The 20699-nt window shown below is 34.9% G+C and overlaps 2 protein-coding genes across 2 annotated transcripts; one reads left to right on the top strand and one right to left on the bottom strand.

Moving 5' to 3' along the window:
- Positions 1-1612: 1612 nt before the first annotated feature.
- On the bottom strand, positions 1613-10172 carry LOC128999650 (26S proteasome regulatory subunit 10B). The gene is made up of 9 exons (XM_054426264.1): positions 9932-10172; positions 8466-8545; positions 6301-6340; positions 5223-5458; positions 4146-4295; positions 3547-3670; positions 2960-3060; positions 2183-2345; positions 1613-1858 (listed from the first exon to the last, which is right to left on the bottom strand). Exons 1-9 carry the CDS (start codon positions 10026-10028, stop codon positions 1668-1670), a joined length of 1182 nt encoding a protein of 393 aa, XP_054282239.1. The 5' UTR covers positions 10029-10172; the 3' UTR covers positions 1613-1667.
- A 1867-nt stretch (positions 10173-12039) lies between these two features.
- Positions 12040-19425, top strand: LOC129001656 (protein phosphatase 1 regulatory subunit 42-like). The gene is made up of 7 exons (XM_054429028.1): positions 12040-12209; positions 12473-12639; positions 13778-13916; positions 16359-16593; positions 17109-17243; positions 17904-18026; positions 19222-19425. Exons 1-7 carry the CDS (start codon positions 12075-12077, stop codon positions 19398-19400), a joined length of 1113 nt encoding a protein of 370 aa, XP_054285003.1. The 5' UTR covers positions 12040-12074; the 3' UTR covers positions 19401-19425.
- The last annotated feature ends 1274 nt before the right edge of the window (positions 19426-20699 follow it).

The raw sequence follows: 20699 nt of genomic DNA, 5'->3' as shown, positions 1-20699 counted from the left end.
ATCCCAAGTTTCTCAACAAATAGGCCTAATTTTCACTGGAAACAGTTTAGTGACCAAAATTACTAAATTACTTACAGAAAGCTTACTTTACCTGATTGAGAACTTCATCCACTCTTCCACTTTCCAGTATTGAGTTACTTAGCCTTCAATTACAAGAATCTGGCAAACAGGGGTCAGTAGATTATACGTCACTTATTGCTCTGTCTTTAGCAGTAGAAGACTCAGCCAAGGCTCATACGCCTTGACTCTCAGCAGTTTTGATAAGGAATGTAGATATTGAAAAGAATGGGTGAGCTGATGAAAACAGTCAGCCTGTCAAAAAATTGCCTATTTTACCTATTTCTTTATAAGAGTAATTTACGTCTGAAATAGCCTCTAAATTAACATTGGGTCTGCATATATATTACCATAAATATCATTACAGTACAACCCCGCTAATCCATCACCTAAGAGAACATAGTCAGAATATTGATAGGTACCTTAGAGGAGCATATTAAATTAGGCTAGGGGGTCTACCGAATTAATTGCTCAACTGGTAATTGAAAGTTCACTATCTTAGAAAACAATGTAGGCTAAATGTTCCAGTGACAACAAGAAACATTTAATATTTTATCACAATTTCAGAACTTGATAATGTTTCCGTGATCGCAGGAGAGGTTCAATGTTGATCGCAAGAGACAACAATAATGTTTCCTTTACTGCAGGAGATTTTCAGGAGTTTGCAGTATTGCAGCCAACAACGATAGTTTTCGTGATTGCGGGGGACCATCTGATATTGTCCCCCCCCCCCCCCCCCGAGTTTGGGGGATGTTTACTATTTTGCTGCAATCATGGAAGACGGTGCCTACCCGACTACGAGGGGTGTTCAGGATTTTGCCTCGATTGCCTAAGATGATGATAATTTGTTCCGTGACCGTAAAATTTGTTTATGCCAGAAGACAATGACAATGTTCCCTTAACCGTGTGAGACAATCAATATATTGCCACAATCATGGAAGATGACGATAAATGATTCCATGATCGATGAAAACTTGATGTATCCGAGATTGCAAGGTATAAACAAGAATTTCTGCCGCCATTGTGGTAGACGGTGAAGATCCCCATACAACCAATGCAAACAGTCACAATATTAGCCTACCACGATAACATTGCCACTGATAAGCGATGGCATGGTCGGATTAAGCGAAGAGTTGGACTAGCCAATATCGGATTAGCGGGGTTCTACTGTAGTTAGTAAAAATCTAATGGGTTTTTATACCTTTTTTTCAATAGTTGCATCAACTCCACCCCAAACAAACTCATTGTTAGCAATAAACAATAAGGATACCGTAATTGTTATATGTCTATTAATTGTTAGCTCCTCTTCATTATTCACTCAAATAATACCTGTACACATTACGCATTGTTACTAGACAGTGGTAATAAATATAAAACAGAACCAACCAAATTAGTTCAAAACATGAACCTTGGGGTTAATTTTTTTAACTTGATCTTTATTTCATGTTTCTTGATCATTTTCATTTGAGCTATCAAAACTATTCCAATGTTACTACTAGATTTTAACTTTCAGTAGCCTACTGGAATCGGGCTAGAAAAAAGCTCTAACTTAAAATATAGATAGAAAAACCAAAATTTTATTGAATAAATTATTTTACAACACAACACTCTTAGACAGGCTTATAGTCAAGCTTAGACTCAAGTTTCTTGTTATCAGCGACTTTACGAACAGCTTTCATGAAGTCTTCTTGGATCACGTATTCTCTTTCGGCTCGGATAGCAAACAATCCAGCTTCCGTACAAACATTACGAAGGTCAGCTCCATTGAAACTGTCAGATAACTTGACAACAGCTTCATAATCTACAAACAAATAATTTAAATATTAGTTCAGCTTTTAGCGAACCTTTCTGGGATCCATCACGACTGAACATTTTACAAGTCCCAAAGTTTAGTCTAGTTTCTCAATCTTCAATTTAATACATTAAAAATATATATTTCCTTTACTTACTGTAGGTCTGAACAAATATTACCAAACCATAGAGCAATTAGTTTAATCAATAAAATGCATTTACACACACTGCCAAACCTAGGCTGTTTATGGATAATATACTATTAATAATTCTGTCTTACGAAGGCTAACTAGAAACAAGAAATTAATGAGAGGTGTAGGGTAGGGCCACATACCGATATCTCCATGCTTAGCAATTGGTCCAGCATGGATTTTGAGAATTTCTAGGCGAGCTTGTTCATTAGGCAGAGGTATTTCAATTTTACGGTCCAAACGTCCAGGTCTCAGGAGGGCAGGGTCCAGAGTGTCCGGACGGTTGGTAGCCATGATCATTTTAACCTGCAAAATAACATTTTCTTTAATAGGCATCATTATACCTTCAGGATTCAATTAAATTGTTAAAGGTAGGCTTAAAATAGTAATGCTAAATATAATATATACAGCCTGGAGCTTTCCCTAGTTTTCCGGTTCTATTTTTACATGTACTTTACATTTTCTCTAAAAGTAGTGTTCAAGTATTTGGAAATTTCTGTGCCTGTATTAAGTGGATTGATGCCTCTAATTAGTTTCCCTTTCATTTGAAACTATACAGAGTTCATCTGGCTAAGAGCTACTGTACGCTACAATAATTAGAATACGGTAATTATAAATTTAAATCAACACAAGTTGTTTCATTCTTTGAATACGTTAAATCTACCTTATTTTTATTACAAATTTATCAATAGACTTTTAACATTTCAAAATGTTTTTTCTGTGCCAAAAAGTGTTGCCGTCAATGTGCAGAAAATGCAATCTAAATTTTTAAAACTGATTAAAAACAAAAACTATAGGTTTGTTGGGTAAGTCTTATACATCAATACAACTAATACTGGCACAACGTTAAGATTAAAGCCATTCCTAACATTTAGTAAACAACATTATTCTTTAAAAAGCCTGATGGACAGCAAATCTACCTGGCCAAGTGAATCAAAACCATCCATTTGGTTGAGAAGCTCCATCAGCGTCCTCTGTATCTCTCGGTCAGCAGACGTTCCTTCGGAGAACCTTCGTCCACCTAAACACACAAACATAAACAGGATATAACAAGATAAACAAAACATAAACAGGATATCCTCATCCACATGAGCCTCTGGCTTGTGAATGGGATGTATCGAGCAAACAGTGGACTAACAGTACAAGAATGAACGTGATAATATCATACGGCAACACACCAACCCACAACATTTCTGATCTGGTATCCCTAGTCTCCACCAACCCATGTAGCTCATATTATAGCTTATTTTTGCAGGGTGTCAGTTACTTCATTTGAAATTTTGAGATTAAAATTCAAAACTCAAATGATGAGTTAAGTTATTGACACATTCGAATTAAAATAATTAATCAAGAAGAAAATATGATTTTGATTTTATTTAATACTACATGTATTTTGCATATAAGAAATACTTTTAGGAACAGGGTTGGATTAGATTTGAGTTATTTTACTTTGTTGAACAATATTCGTTGGAGATGTTTCTTTTGGTAAACTTAGTTCATGTCTTACCAATGGCGTCAATTTCATCCATGAATATAATGCAAGGCTGGTGATCACGAGCGTAGTTGAACATTTCTCTGATCAATCGAGCGCTCTCTCCAATGTACTTGTCAACAATGGCACTCGATACAACCTGAGCAACAAAGTTGACTATGAATATAGTTGACAAACAGGTACACTAAGGGTGGCAGAGGTCTTTCTCTGTAAGCTTCAAAGTCCTGTACTGTATTCATTGAATACAAGGCGAGCAGTATTCATGATATTCCTTTGCTCACAAAACCACATGAACTGAATACAACGTAGGAAACAAACAAGTTTAACAGCATATTATTCTTTTTATGACAGTTTGGTTTTATTAAAAGCACTTTCCTAAAGAGTATTAGAGCATTACGGTAGCTGAAGAAGATGACATTCTCAGAAAGTTAATATTGTTTATTAAGGGAAACGGTTTTGTATGATAAGTACACATACAATCAAATACTCATAGGCGTATTAAAAAATAATTTGGTTCCTCTTTCCCATTCAGATAAGTCTGCTATCCTCACAAAAATGCTAAAAACAATCCAAACATAAATGACAGCTTTAGCTGAATATTTTTCTGGCGCTACCTTCAAAAAGTTTGCATCCAGCTGGCTGGCCACGGCTCTGGCCAGTAGAGTCTTGCCTGTGCCCGGAGGTCCGTACAGCAGACAACCCTTGGGAGGAGTGATACCGACTCTCTGGAACAACTCCGGGTTCAGAAGCGGCAGTTCAATAACCTGAGACAAACAACCAGAACATGTAAATATGTATGGAATCTGCAAACTGACATATGCTTTCTCCCATTTGATTTGTTTAACGCCTACGTCTTTTAAGAGAAAACAAAACGTAAACTATTTACTGTTGACTGATTGCAGTAAGAACTGCAATATGCTTAGAGGAGTGTACAATAACACTCAATATCAAAGGTTTTAGTTCTCTGCATTGTTTATATTATTACAACCGTCCAGACTGAGACTGAGCCAATTTCCAGTAAATAGATGGACTTCATTAACACGAACACCGCACATGCCAACTTTAATTAGCGCAGCCATAGGCTGCATACAAACGGCCTTAAAATACATTAGATCACCTTTTCAAGTTTGTACATACTGGCAAATGAGGTTAGTTTAGGAGATTAACACGATACCTAGGGGCTTAGCCATAGGACAAGCCCTATTTTATTCAATTTTGAATAAATTAATAGCCTTAAACAACAATGGGAGAAATAGAGTTTACTTCTGCAAGGGAGGTGGAAAATTAATATTTTCTTCCAAATAACACAAAAATATAGTTATTAGATCACAGGTGTAGGCTATAGGCCTATCTGTAGATATTTAGGAAATTTTGTAGGGAAAGTGACAACAGTTGCAAAAACTTTTCTATAAGTTTTACAGCGTTGGTAGTCATGCCATTTTGGTTAGCGTTAAAATGACTATAACAAATAAAATTCAATCAAAATAGTTATCATTTATGTAAAAAATAGGAAAGAGATCCCTCAAATATATTGAAAAATAAGGGAGACATGACTGTCTACCAAGACGTAATTTAAGTTCAGATTGCCTAGAGTGGTCTAGCACTTTTCACAATAGTACTGGGTAGATCGCTCTAGCAGTGATTTTATACAATACTGTTCTAAAAAGATTTCAAAACATAAGCAACATCACCTCTCGCAACTCCCTGATCTGCTCACTCAGTCCTCCGATTGCAGAGTACGTGACGTGTCCAGGGTCCTCATGGCTCATGTTGTACACGAGAGGGTCGACCTCACGAGGCAGATGTCGCATGATAGTCAGCGTAGTCATGTCTAGAGCTACTCTGGTGCCAGACTTCAACTTGGCCTTGTCCAGCTGGCGGCGACAACCCACCACGTACCTCGGTCCGTTGGTGGCCTTAACGATAACTGAGAACAAGACACCATCTTTAACCTACTGCCAGTTCATATTTTCCCTGTGGGAGATTGATGTTCTTAAACAACTTTCTTAATCTCTTTGAGGGAAGTTCGCCTCAATAAAGAAGGATTTTCATTTCATTTTAATCACATTAAAAGCAAAACTTGGCTGTGGATTGGTAAAAATTCAGGCTAGGCCTAATAGAGGGTATTCAAAACTCTTATCCGGGGAGTAGTATGCTTCTGACCAGGCTTTTGAGAAGTTGGGCAATTCGTTGTACACCTTGATGGCTTTAATGTAGGTAGCATTTCTTAGTTCTGGCCAGCCTAACTGGAGGAATCAAATATTTGGATGGTTGCCTTGTACCGTGCTTGTGGATGGCAATTTCAGAAGAAAACTCGTCAATATTGTTGAGGATTTGTAGAGTGCAAGCTAGGATGTAGTTTTGACAAAAACCACTGAAAATTCTCAACCTAAAGAAATATTGACTTGTATTGGGTAAGTTATAAACATGATTAAGCTGTGTGTTTTTACCGAGGTGGAATTTCTTCTACCCAAGGTGTATAGAGGCAGAAGAAATTCTACATTCAACATGAAGTTGGGCTTTATTGAATTCCATTCAAAGTTATAGTTTAAGATAACAAATAAAAATATCTCCGTCTTGGACCCTGTAGAGCTTTTAGGCCTCTAGACCTGTTGAGCTAGTTTATTTATTGTTAGACATATATAGTCAATCTTTGTAGGTATAATAAAAGAGTTTGCTGCTATTTCAATTTAACTAGGCTATATAGGTAACTTAAGTTCCAACAGCATAACTAGTAGGTATTTCTTTTCATTTGGATTATTTACTTACACTTTTCTTCAGTGAGCTGTTTCAGAACCTCCCCCACAATCTAAAAATGCAAAGATATTTAAAGTAGGACAGCCAAATATTTGTTTATTGACATTTTTGACCTAATTACTTAGACTAGGCTAACACAAACACTAAATTATTGCATTTTATTTATTTTTAAACTAATATTTATTTTTGTTTTGTTGTTTCGGATCGGTATGAGATTCAATAAAAGGTTAAATTACCTGTGTCCGCCGGTCGATCCTAATGTGCTGTAATTCCTGTAATAGGATACAGCACATAAGGATCGACCGGCGGACACAGGTAATTTAACCTTTTATTGAATTATATTTTTTACATTAAAGAAGATAACAAGTTGGATTATAATCATACCAGTATTTCAAATTGTTATCATACAAGAATTGTAATTCGAATATGACCATAGCTCCAAGTTCCTCACTTCTTCCACAGCAGCTATTCAAACCGATCCCACCCCTGCATGACCATTAATCTTGTCTAAGTAGCCAATAACGATGTAGGCCTAAATGAGAATCTACAGCCCCACTAAGAATAAAGAGTGTTTAGTGATTGGATTTTAGTGGTCAATTATTTATGGGGTATTTTTTGTGAGGTCGTTTATCAGTTTCTTTTGAAGCAATCATAAAAGATAGTGAAATTTTGCGTGCAGATCGTGGTGTGACTAAACAAGAGGTTCCTGTTTCGGCATCCTTATATTCTATAGGCTAAAATAAAATACTGACTGTAGTTTAAAAAGTGAGTATAGTTCACACTAACTCATTAATATGACAGTACAGTAGAACTTTGATAGTTCGACACTTAATAGTTAAGACACATTATGGGTTCAACTAAGTAAAAAACTAGAGCCTTCTAGGGTCTAATTGTTTTAGTGCACGCAAAAACTCAATACTTTAACTACCCAATTAACAAGTTCGCGAACCACATAATCGGACCATGGGAACGGGGGTTTAAGGGGTAAAACTTGTGTTTTCCCATTTTTTACCCTAAAAAAAAGTTTTGCCATTACTTTTTTTACTGTTTTGTAGAGCTTAAAAAAAAGAAATAATTTTGTATAGGTTATTGAAGCGCAGTTGTATGCCTAACGGTCACAGAGACAATTTAAAAAATACCGTAGTGTAATTTTAAATTTCCATGTGATTTTCAGAAAATTAAAACTGTTGTACCGTAGTTTACTTGTTTATTGATTGACAAAATTTTGCAAATTGATTTATCTCATCCTATACTATTGACGTACGGTCTAAAACTCTGTTTACCTTCCCGGTAGCAGCAAATCTTAGCACTAGTTAAATCTGATGTTATTTTGGGAATAAATAACTTATGACTTATGGAAATATTTTATAAAAAAATTAATCAGAGAAGTTAAAATTTGCTTAAGTTAGTCTGCAGGTTTTCTGCGGCGGGGTATTTGTTTTCCTTTATGAACCATTCTTTCTGTTTTAATATCTTCAAACACATTTAAATTACAAAATGAAAACTGATATTTTTCAGGCAAAAATAATATATTATGTGGATTCAGAAATTCAATTGTTCTAAACTAACCTAACATACCTAACATCAAGTTGCCATCTTGATTGTTTTTTTTTCTTTTGACGATTGTCATGGACTTTGTACTTAGTCTTAACGACAATAAAGCATTTAGTTTCATTTCATAACCAACCAAACTTGCTGTACCATTTCAAAATTTTGTTTGATAGCAGAAAAGGCATGTGGGTAATATGAAACGGAATTTGGAAATGTTGTGTTGTGTGTGTGCAAGTTTGGTTGGCTAGGTAAGGTTAGCTTAGAAGAGTTTCATTTCAATTATATTTTAAATTGTTTGTTGATACTGAACAATATTCACTTATCGTAGTTGTCAGCTGATATCTCGTTCGTTAATATTGGTATATCGGATCAAAAAACAAAATAAATATCCATGTATCGAAAAGAAATCAAATCGATAGAAATGAATGTTCCCTTTAACAGTAGGTACCAATGCCAACAATAACTAGAAAAAGTTAAATAAGTTAAATAGCCTAGTAAGGGATATTTAACGTAAAACTCAATGATTGGTATGGTAATAAGCTCAATCCTAACACTTGGTTTGATGCATGCATGTAATTTTAGACCTAGGGTAAGTCCTAAATAATTAGGAAATTGATTTGTCTTACCTGTCCAACACTCTGAAGAGCTTTTAGATCATTTTCAGACTTATCATACTGCTTTGTTAGGTCTTTAAGTTGTTCTCTCACTGTAAAAAATAACTTAGGCTGAGTATATAAGTTTACGGCAATAAACATGCAGAACAGCAGCCACCCCTACCCCAATTGTAAATATCTTAACCCTAGGAGTGGCCAATGTTAGAAGTGGGGAATGGCCAACCCATTTTGGCGATTTTGCAGACCTTTTTTTGAAAATTCGTAAAAATTCAACCGTACAAGTAAACCTAGCCAACCTCATATTCATTTTGTTCGGAAAGAACAGGAGAATCTAGAAATAGTAATATCATAATAAAACTATTACCGGCAACAACACAAACAAACAATGGCAATACAAGACAGCTGACAGACTGTAGCAGTCAGTAATGACTCACTTCCGTCGTCTACATGCGAGCATACAGAAATAACCCTGAGTGCAGGGCTGCCACTCTCTGAATCTAAATTTCTTCCTCTTCAAAATGATATACTATATGACTAGTAATAATAACTTTCACTGTATATAATTCGTATTTTCCATACTGTCACCAGACGACTGTTGGCCATTTGTTAGAAATTTCGAAAACAGCTGTTTTCATAAAATCGTACCGATTGTGCAATCAATATTTAGTTATAAATATCACTACCACAATGAAGATAAAATCAATGGCTATCCAGTGGTACCACCCACAACATCCCAAGAAGAAAATTACCCGAGCAGGGTAATGCCAAACAAGACGTGTTTTGTCAGTTCCCAAGTGTCGGCTGCAAAAGTCGTGCCGCGCCAAAATTTCATTTGATTTCTAATCGTCGTGACATTGTTATATACCTGCTACAGGGTTTGTTTATGTAATCAAATGAAAGTTCAGAATGTGGTCTTTCGAATGGTATATATATTATTCTCATCTGAGTTGATTGTAAGTGTTTTTTTTACCGTTAAAAACATTTCGGCCCATACCGTCACCAGACGACTTTGGCCATTCTAAGCATCAACGTCATACCGTCACCAGACGACGGTTGGCCACTGCTAGGGTTAATGGCCGAAATAACTCTTGAAAATAGGTTGTACCTTCAATGTGCACTACCTTCTTAAGTTGAGTAGTTTGCCTTGAAGAAAGATAACTGCTAACTTACGCATCCGAAACATCAGCCTATAGTCTTACTCGTTCAACAACATGATCAACACCAGAAAACCTCTAGATATTACAATCTGGCCTGCAAATGATTCAGATTCCTGGCAATAAGCTTGTAGACTTAACAGTAAATTTATAGGGACAATTACACAACTCAAATAAAGGCCAGCCTAGTCCTCAAAGTTGGTTTAGGTTTAGGCCTAGCGCTACCCCCCAGCAAACATTTTCCCGTATACCTAACTTATCCAGGTAGTAAAATTGAGGTAGGCCTAGGCTTTGCTTTGGATTTTAATAATAAAAATAACTTACTTTCTTTCAGCCTGCTTTCAACTTCTTTATGTTCCAACAACTTCTTTCTGTAATCCTGCAGAGCTTTCTCTCTGACTGTATCTGTAGCAGTCGTCATCTTGAGCCAGGACCACTTATATGATTGGCAAAAATTACTATGTTTACAATGTTGTTGGTGTTAAAATATAAATTAACTTCACTGTTATTAGAAGATTTGTGCTGTCTCTATTTGAGTGATTACTGATTAGTGTATAAGCAAACCGAAACCCCCTAACCTGTATGACATTAGGCGTTTGCTAAAAGAAAAAAACAAATGAGCTTGCAAGTCACTATCATAGAGTAAGATAACTGCCTCTGATTAAAAATATCGAAATCCATGATACTGCCATTGATTATTAACCTTGGAGACTTATGTCACACACATAGTCTCCCAAGATGGGATGTATATTCTTAGTTAGGGTAGTAAAATTAAATCCCTTAAGAGATGTATAATCAACTAATCATAACATTTTATTGTGATGAAAACCACATTCAAAATGCATGATATCGTCAGATTTAAATGATAGTAATAATAAAACATAGTAATTTTAAAACATAAAAAACAACAAAAATACATAAATATGTTCTACATAAGTAACCCTACTTCGTTGAAGATCCATTACAAAGTATGGTAAAATTTAAATAAGGGTGAATTGAATAATATTTCACAACACCATCTACTTTATTTATACACATTCAAAAGATTTTACGTTCAAAAGGCTATTTCCAGTTGAGACAATACTGTACAATTTATTGCAAGTGGATAAGTAGTCAATAAAAGCATAGCCTCATACTCCATTATACTTTATCCATCCATACATCCAAACTTTCTCACTTATAATCTCATCATAATATTAGTAGGATTACTCGGGTTGTTTAGTCTATGATAAAAGGTATTTTGAGCCCCCCACACACTGCCAGACCACTGTAGACGTCAACTTCAGACCAGACTCTCCGGTCAGTCTGGTCTGGTGTCTGGCACTTGTCGTATCGTGTGTGGGGCTGTCTGAGGAACGATTTCCTCGGACCAGACTGTCTGCGTGTCTGATGGTCGAACCCTCAGACCACAGACGGTCTAAGGAAGGTTCCCTCGCCACTTTTTTTGTCTGGTCTGTGAGTGTGTAGCGCTGTCTGTCAGACGGCCGACCGTCGCGACAGTCCAAGTCAAGTCCTGCAGTATTTACAACCACCTGCCTACGTCAATCAAAAACCAATGGGAAAAAGCCTTTCGTACAACCCTGAAAAACTTGTTGAGGGAGAAACCATACTGCAGCCTACAAGACTATTTTAATGAGAAACTTCAATAAGACTGCGGCAAAATCATCCACTGCCAAAGTAGGTACTTAACATAGTTTTCATATTTCAATCTATGGAAGTTTAGTGTATATAGTGTAAATAGAAAATTGACGCAACCTATCCGGCTCTGCTGGTCTCGATCAAGGAAGAGGTAATTAAAGATTCCTGTTGACTGTGGTGACTTGCGCAACTTCACTCGAAGCATCCTGCTCGCTGGGAGCTTATACTTCTTGACAGCTGTAGGTTCAAGCCCTGGTAGCTCAGCTACCTGTAGACGTCAACTTCGTTTCAGTGCCTACTCGCAGATCTGGGGGTGTGGGACATCCTCAGCAACAAGGTCCCTGATGTGCTCCACCATGGAAACATCCACCGTTTCTTCAAATCTTGCTTGAAGGCAAGGCTGTCGATGAAGTCTCAGAGAGTTGATGGCTGTGGAGTCCCTGATAATAAATATGTTTACATGGTAATGTGTGTGGCTTTAGTAATTAAACAATAATTTTGGTTTTCATTGTCAAGAAGGAAGAATTCACGGCCACCTTAAAAGGCGGCCGTTATGTTTCGTACTCTAAGCACAAATTAAAGAGCAATGCAATTCATTATTCCATGCCATGCCATAAGCTAAAGCGTAACCATGGTAACCGGTAACAGCAACAGCGTGAGTACTGTTTACTGTTACACATCCTGTCAGATTCAGTTCAGTTAGTTTAGTTCAGTTGTTTTGTTTTGTTGTTAGAACTTTTACCATGTTGGGAGTTAAGTTAATTAATTGGCTTGTTATATTAAAATTAATGCTTTTGTTGGTGTAATTTATAGGTATACATTAGAGTAAATGGTTCGCTTAACTGTCGATTATGTAAAAAAGAATTGTTCTGTCAAGCCAAAGGCAACTTCTCCATCAAAGAATGACGATTGTCTGAGAAAAATAACTCATCTAAGTCTTCCTGAAAAATCAATTGATGTTATAGTTGAGTATATTTTTTTTTTACAATAGATACATTTTGATCATCAATTTATCAAAATTAATTATTCCTAAATATCAATATATAAGTTAAATGGACATTTGAATAATATTTTATAGGGTTAAGTTATCTTTCCTTATTCTCATGTTTGTCTTGATTCATATTGTCTTCTTGTTATTGTTTGTTGTCATAGAAACTTGAAAGGCACCATATCCTAAGTAAGTTAGCCTACATCGAAAATGAAACATCAGAGATAAATTTGTTTTAGGGGGACCTATCCAGTATACAAAACCTTAATGTTTTGTATCTTCATCGCAACAACATTCAAGTCATTGAAAATCTTGATAAAAATGAATACCTCACACATTTGCATCTTCAACACAACAAGATCACCAAAATGGATAGCTTGAACAACATAAAACGGTTGAAAAAGCTGTGAGTAAGTTATTGTGCTAGTTTAGCCTCCCCAGGTGCTTACATCTACAGTATAAACTATCAGCGAAATGCCATTGCTTGCCTTAGTAACTGAATCCTTTGTCTGTCTATTCTATCATTCATAGTAAATATACAGGTCTGTGCACATGCTTCTGACAATCCATTAAGGAATAATTCAATACCGGTACAATAAGAAATATGTTATTAATGAATAAATAGAGAAATATGCCATAGGAATTACAGAACAATGTAAATTTGTTAACTCAATAACTGACGAAAAAATTACCGGTAACAATTTTGTATTTAAAAACCCTCTTAATCAATTTGTGTCTAAATTACCATTCTTGAAATTTTGTTTTAATATACCGGTACGGTACCTACTTAATTAGTTATTGAAGACACAGACTTTGTTCTCTAACCTATAAGATAATATTACTCCATAAATTGTAATATGCGGTAATAAAAAATCGTTTCTAGACAGTTCACTGATCTATAGAAATAGATTAAATAGGCTATTTTGTTCAATTTGTCTAGATCAGGGAACTGTCTTGAAAAATGTTGTATACGTAAGAATAGTTCAAAGCAATTTCGTCTCTATATTTCTGTAGTGTTAGTGTAGGCCTACTCATGTAAAACCAGCCATGTACATGAAAGATAGTATAGGTACAGATGTATTTCATGACATGGTTATAGACATTGATTGCTGATGTAGGCACTTTTATAACAGTGCATGCAGCGTTACCGTGATACTATCGCTACAGTATCGCATTCGTCTCGGTATCGCCGTTCGCTCTGGTGTGTGCGGCTCCATAAGCCACCATGGTATCGCACGGATCACTGGTATTGCAAGAGAATTTCGAAGAAAAAGTATCGTGCCCGCTCAAGTATCGTACTGAGTATCGCTCTGGTGTGTGCAGGGCTTTATGCTCCGATTACAAAATTTAGGGGATTTGCGGAGAAACGATTCCATCCCTTCCACTTCGCTCTAAGTATGAAACAGCCGACAGCTGATATATATATATATATAAAAGCTAAAAAATTAACTGGGAGAACCCAGGAAAACCTTCCCTTTAAACCGCCTAAATTTTAAAAACGGAGTAGGTAGTCGCTTATTGTGCTGATCTTGTTTTGTTTGCAGCTACCTAGGATGTAACAGCATCAGTGTAGTAGAAGGACTGCAGTCTACCTTTAGTCTGGAAGAGTTGCACATTGAGAGTCAGCAATTGCAGCCTGGAGAAACCATTTATTTTGACCCCAGAACTGTCAAAAATCTAGCTGTAAGTGCGATTCTTTTATACAGTATTAAGAAAAAGTGTATTGTAACTAATGTAATTAAAAAATAGCATAATGTAAGACCAAATTACTTATTCAAATTTGTGCAAACAGCTCAAAACAGTATTTTTCTTCAGGAAATGTTTCGGCAAAATCGTCGTTCAACAGTTAACTTCAGGTACTTGCTAAGTTGCTCAGTTGGAAACCTTGTAATTTCCAATGCTATCAGTGCAGTCAGTCTCATTTTGTGTTATAACATTTTTACAATAATAAAAAAAATGTTTATTTTAAATAGGTACAATTTTAGCTTGTTTGTTTAAATGTTACGGTTTTAGCAAATTTTCCAGGTTGGGAATAAGTTATTATCATAGGTCTCATGGTAAGACTTAGACCCGGGACGTATTTACTTTATTGTTTTGATGTCTCCAAAAAAACACCATCCGTTCGAATAGAAAAATAATAAAGATAATCAAATCATAAATTTCAAAATGGCGGCAGTATTAACCCTTAGAGTGCCAGGCGAGAAATAAAAGTAACGCTCAAAAAATGCCGATGATTTTGCTAAAAATGCCGAGCGCGATCTGGCGATTTTTAGGTTAAAATTTTGTAAACCAACGAAAATCGATGTATCGCATCTAGTAACTTTCGACTCAATGTTAATATATGGGTTAAAAGAATCCGAGTATCCATTCGGTTGTTATGACAACTGTTCGATCATTACGAAACGTCCGGTCAGCCGGACGTTGGCACTTTTGGCTCGTTTTAAAAACGTCCGGTTCCCCGGACGTTGGCACTCAAAGGGTTAATTCTTTTTACTTAAATAACTCAAAAATAGATAGTTTATAAAAAAATTTAAAATTCACTTTTTTAGCATTTTCCTTATCAAAGGATACCAAGATCAAAAAAATCTGACAAAAAAAATATTTCTTTTTAGGTGTAAAATAAGGCAAAGTTAGTCAGGCTGCACTTCATTTTGCCTGATCTTACAGCCAAAAAACGTTCTATTTCAGTTGTTTGTCGTCTGATATCGTTTGATAGGGAATTAAAAATTCTTAAAAAGTATACCTACCAACTTGACATTTTTAAATTAAATTATCAATTTTTGAGTTATTATTAGAAGTAGTACAAATTAAAACGGCCGCCATTTTGAAATTTATAACCAGACCAATTTTATTAAATTTTTTACATAATAGGTCTTGTGTACCATATAATACCAAAGTTTCATAAAAAACGGTTTGAAAAACTTCAGATATAAAAATATTTAGTAGGTACCGTATAAAATACAAAATGGTGGATATCTGGGTATATATGCATTTTAGGACATACGCTTAATACAACCTTGTTTCTTTCTTTTAGTATGAAGATTCATTTCCCAAAGTCCCGAAACGTTTTTTATGAACTGGGCTGAAAAAAATCAATCAAAAAAATAGGTAATTTTTTTAGTTGTAGGCATTTGAAAAGTTGCTAAGACCAAAACAGGGTAAAACTAAAAATATTAAAAAATATTGGTCGTTGTCTTCCAGTTGTCAATTTCAGTTGGCGAGCACAGGAATACATTACTGTATTATCAACATCCTGTTGTTGGAAACTTAAACTTCGGAACCACATGACGTCGTTCGGGTCACTGACCCGATAGTACCGTGCTCAAGTAATTTTGTATTGCTATGCACGCCTGGAAGATCAATTCTGAATTCGTTTGTTGTTTTTGTTAAATTACTATCTGAATGTGTAGCAGATTTTCGGTATTAAAGTTTGCTATCGATAATTATATTTCAAATAAATCTAGCACCAAATGACGTTTTTCTTGATTTTTGGCTATATTTACCGCTGATGCGTGACCGGAAGATCTTTACATACAATAATATTATTGGAATATCAATTCCTCTTGTAGTGTCTTATAGATGATATTTTCAACTATTAAAAATTGAAAATGTAAAAATTATTAACATTTCTGAAAAAATATGAGTTTTCATTTATTGCTCTAACTCTAGGGGGTGACCAGAAAAAATTGACTGATATTTTTAATATATTTACATTTACCCTGTTTTGATCTTACAATTTTGCAACTTTTCAAAGGTATTACAACTCGAAAAAAAATTATTGATTTTTTTCAGCCCACCCCTGTATAAATACAGAATCAGTCTGATAAATGGAAATATTTTAGTCAAAAACCAATCAGGCAATGAAAATTTGCTTAAACAGCGTGTTTGCTGCAGTGGGGGGTATTTTGTTCAAATTGTGTTCATCCTACATGACCAGATTTCCAACGGAGTAACTTTACAAGTACTTGAAGTTGACTTGGTTTTTTTACACCAAAACATGTCCTTAAAAAATACATTATTTGAACTGTCTGATGGGAATTGTGTTAGTGATTAATCTGACATTATATCAAGGGGGCTAGAAACATGGATAAAAAAAAAACATAACTATAAAATCTGTTGTTTCAGCGCTGTCTACGGATACTAGACATCTCGGGTAACAATATTTCATCAATAAGTGATCTAAAAGAGTTGAAGGCCATTGAAAAACTAAATGCAAGCAACAACTTGCTGAGGGACTTACCAGCCGTCTGCTCGGTCATTTGCCAGTGGCCGAGAATCTTAAATATAGACTTCCGTGGTAATGAAATCGTAAGGATTCCCAAATACAGAGACAAGATTATAGCAAGCACAAATTGTCTTGGTAAGAAACATTGTATTTGCTAATTTGTTAAATTTAAGCTTTCTTCTCTAAGAAAATGTTATAGATGTTTTTGAAACAATAAATAGTTTTAGGATAGAAACTCTTAGTTAAAATCCAATGTTAGATTTTTCAGATTGAACTGAATGCTTTTGAATGTGTTTGTTGTTGTTTGTTTGCTGTGTGTGTATGTGTTTTTTTTTTTTTTTTTTTTTTTTTTTTTTATGTGGAGGGTTCAGTTTGAGGAGGAACAGCATTCGAGGACTCCCTCTGTTCAAATAATAATGCAATACCAGTTCATCAGTCATTTGTGAATATATTGTTTCATTTGGCTAAAATTATTTTAAAATTTGTTTAAATAACCAAAACACATTTGTACATACGGCCAGTGGTATTTTGCACTTTAGAAAACACAGTAGCAGCCTGTGTTCTGAAATTGACAAAAACTGATCAAGGAGTAATACATATTTATATTACAAGTATATGTAAGTTACTACTATATAAAGATTTCTTTATAGTTAGTCTGGATGATAAAGACATCAATGACATCACAAGATCATTCATTCATCGGTTTGAATCGGTGAAAGAAGAAAGAAAGGAGAAATTATCCAAAGTCAACCAGGACCAGACACCTTTCAGTGATGACATTGCTAGTGAGTTTTGGCTTGAATATGATTAGTTTTATAATCAGCAACATTTCTGTGTCATCAAGCCTGCTACTGTTAGTCTTATTTCAACAGATAACGTTTTAATAATGGGATAATATTTTTGTATGAAATTACACTTTGATTAGCATATTTTATATGTTGATTGGCGCTTTTGTACAAACAATAAACGACTCCTGATTGGACCTTATGGAGACCAGGGTACAAATGGTCTAAATTTCTTTGTTTTGACATCTTATATCGATTTGTATGGTGTATTGTAAAGGTTTTAGTTAAATCAAAAAGTGTTTATGAAACATTTTAAAATTATATTCGTAGCTACACTGTGTTGCTTGCTTTTTCAGACCGTCAAATGGAATTTATTTTTTCTTAATTAAAATATTTAAAGTTCTTACCTCAGTTATTACCTCAGAATGGAAGGATAATCGCAAGTACTTGACAGACTATGAATGTTAAATGTGATTTTGGATTAAAAGGATGGTTTTGAACATCTAAAAATATTAACCTCTTTTGCATGACTAGCATTTGACCATGGCGTTAAGCTAACAGAAAAAGTTGAATACCAGTTTTAATATAATCAGCAAATGTAGCAAGCCTTTACATGATTTGCGTGTCGCTTGTATTGTGTTTGTGATTGTTATCGTACAGGTATAGCTGAACATTTGCCTCCAGCACTGAGACAGTCCGTGTCGGCCAGTGTCAGGAAAGAAGCGATCCCTCGAGCTAAGAGTTTAACCCTCTCTTTGATGCAAGTGCCTGTACATTCACCAGGTAATGTCTTCTCCAAAGAATGTTTTTTTAAGCAGAGCTCGATTTGTAAAAAGTTATGTGCCGGAATTATAACACATGTGATTAGTGCCGTAGGCCCTACATATTTATGTACCTATTTATGCCAATATTGCTGCGTTCGAGCACTAGTTTTAAAATAAACTGTACTCTAAAACTGAACGCATTCTTGATCAGATCTATGTATTACGCTCTACTTTATATGATCAATAAATGGCTAGACTTCTTGTTTTTATAGAATCATCAGAACCTTTTGACTCAATATGTAATAGTTATTTGTGTAACTAGTGGTGAAAGTGGCACTTTGCTGCACACGAGAGCAATGTTTACGCACGAGCCGCAGGGGAGTGCGGAATGATCTCGAGTGCAGCAAAGGCCTTTTCACTCGTGTTACACATTATATTTTTCCTACAGTCACTGTAAAGCATATAAATAATTAGTCTTTCAAACACTATACAACACGTTTTTAGGTTCAACTGGCAACACAAATGGTGCCCTAGAGAAAGTAGTACCCGCGGTCCGTATCACTCCGCTATTTTTCCTCGGTAAGAAATGTGCTCCGCGTTTTGAGAATATAGTTCCGTATGTTTTTGTAATTTGAAGTGGTTTCCGCGCCTAAAAAAAATGCTTTAAAGGTATTTTCTTGTTTATTAAGATCGTAGGAATGTTTTAAACACGTTTAAAAGAAAAGTCCAGTAAGTTCAGAAATGCCGAAACTATAAACACGAAATGACGGGTTAAATCGTAGTTATAATAGTCAATCAGCTGCTCATAGTATTATTATCTTTAAGTGTTGCCAACCTATTTCCAAGCGTACACGGATTACGTGCATAATAGAACCACGCTGTTTTGTGTTGTTTCGTTGGAATCCTGATGTGCGGCAAAGTATAAACCGTACGACAAAGTATAAACCGTACGGCAAAGTATAAATATGCAGCAATTAGCAGCTTTCTGTACTATAAACAGTACAAGGAAGCCAACTTTGTTGGGTGACTGTAGGAAAAATACTTTTGTAAGTATGGGGAAATTAGTAAGCTATCTATCCGTGTATTAAAACCCATTACAAATTTCAATGTTGTGGATAACTCGACAACCTCTGGTTCCACAGATTGTTGAATTAGCAAGGTTTTAGCTGTCAACCTTGATATGGTACTTTATTTTGTCGACTAATGTGTTGCAGGGTTCTTATCAGACGACAGTGCGGTAGCTAAAAGTGGGCTACAGCCTCGACCGTCTAGACGAGTGTCCAATGCCGAGAGTTTGGCGAGAAGTAGACAGAAGGAGCGAGACGTTCAACCACAGCTCGGTGATGGGATAGCGAGCAGTCTCTCCTCACCTAAAATGACCAAGCCTTCCTAACTCCAGCCTTAGTATAATATTAAAATTATAAATAAATACTATTTTGCACTTCACATGTTTTCATATTCGCTGTTTGTAGCTATATTTTGTTTTTGTTTTTTAACTCATTAAGTTGTTTTTACATGCGTTTAAATAACAGTTTTAGTAGTACTTAAAAATATAATAAATTTAAAAAATAGGTCTTGTATGGAATAGGTATGTGCATAGAAGAAAAATTTTTCTAAATATCTTTATTCTGAAAGTTTTCTCGGATATGGCAATGTATTTATCAGAAGAAAGCTCAATCAAAACAGAACATACACTGTGTGATGATTTGTTAAACATAGTCATACATTATGAAAATAATGACATATTGAAATCAAAAATGCTTTAATTTTGTATAAAAAAGGAAAAATTGCAACGTATTACTTGAAATATTTTATGTGTGTGTAAAATGATTTGAGAGAAACAAGTTATCTATCTATGATTTCTGATTAGTCTGTAATGTTTTTCCTATTTACCGTTAATATTTTTTACTCTGTCAATACACGTAACTCAAAACTACACACATTTTAAGTACTGTTAAATTTCAAATGCAAAATATAATTACTTGACTAAAATTTGACAGTCATTATCAGGGACAATGAACTTGATGATAAGAAACTTTGTTTGTTTTGTTTGAGATAACTGTGAACTTGGTGAAAGGAGTCTGAGGTGTATTCAACATGAAGCTGGTAGATGTGTTTGTAGGTTAGTGTTAGAATATATTAACCTGTAGTTATAACTATATGTTAAAACCATTTTAAATGTCATCTATCTACTGGAGTCTTACAAAGCTTGATAACGTGTTGTAAAAATTTGCCTCAAATGTTCAGAAACTAAAATTTAATTACTGAACATAAATATTGTTTTACCTAGTACTTATTGGTATCACGTTGAGAAACTGTAAATTGTTGTTATAATTAATTTTATGTTTGGATTAGATGTTAACTAAATATTATATTTGAGATGAAATGTTTTTTATGTACTAATCTGTTATTAAAATCTTAAATGCAGTTGTTAAACTACCGGTATCCATAATTATGTTTAACGGTGGGTAACATAGTGAAAAAGGAATATTATGAACTGAAACCATTTGTATCATGATTAAATTTTACTTTATTTGACAAACTGACTAAATACAAGCAATTCAAAGCTTTATAGCTAAAGAAATATTTTGTCTAAAAAATTGTTATAAAACCAACATTTATAACGCCTTAAAAAACTTCTGTGCGTCCCCATAAAAATATTTGGCAAAAAATATGCTTTTTAAATCAATAA

This window comes from Macrosteles quadrilineatus, unplaced genomic scaffold, assembly GCF_028750875.1.
Source record: "Macrosteles quadrilineatus isolate MER2022 unplaced genomic scaffold, UCM_ALF_1.0 Scaffold_8__2_contigs__length_117827958, whole genome shotgun sequence".
NCBI classification, from domain to species: domain Eukaryota; kingdom Metazoa; phylum Arthropoda; class Insecta; order Hemiptera; family Cicadellidae; genus Macrosteles; species Macrosteles quadrilineatus.
This window is presented reverse-complemented; position numbering and strand designations above follow the sequence as displayed.

Coding starts and splice junctions, on each gene's coding strand:
- LOC128999650 (XM_054426264.1), bottom strand. CDS start 10,028: ATGACGACTGCTACAGATACAGTCAGAGAGAAAGCTCTGCAGGATTAC. Junction 3,061..3,546: donor GGATGAAATTGACGCCATTG/GTAAGACATGAA, acceptor TTGTGTGTTTAG/GTGGACGAAGGTTCTCCGAA. Junction 1,859..2,182: donor TGCTAAGCATGGAGATATCG/GTATGTGGCCCT, acceptor ATTTGTTTGTAG/ATTATGAAGCTGTTGTCAAG.
- LOC129001656 (XM_054429028.1), top strand. CDS start 12,075: ATGGTTCGCTTAACTGTCGATTATGTAAAAAAGAATTGTTCTGTCAAG. Junction 12,640..13,777: donor ATAAAACGGTTGAAAAAGCT/GTGAGTAAGTTA, acceptor TTTTGTTTGCAG/CTACCTAGGATGTAACAGCA. Junction 18,027..19,221: donor AGTGCCTGTACATTCACCAG/GTAATGTCTTCT, acceptor AATGTGTTGCAG/GGTTCTTATCAGACGACAGT.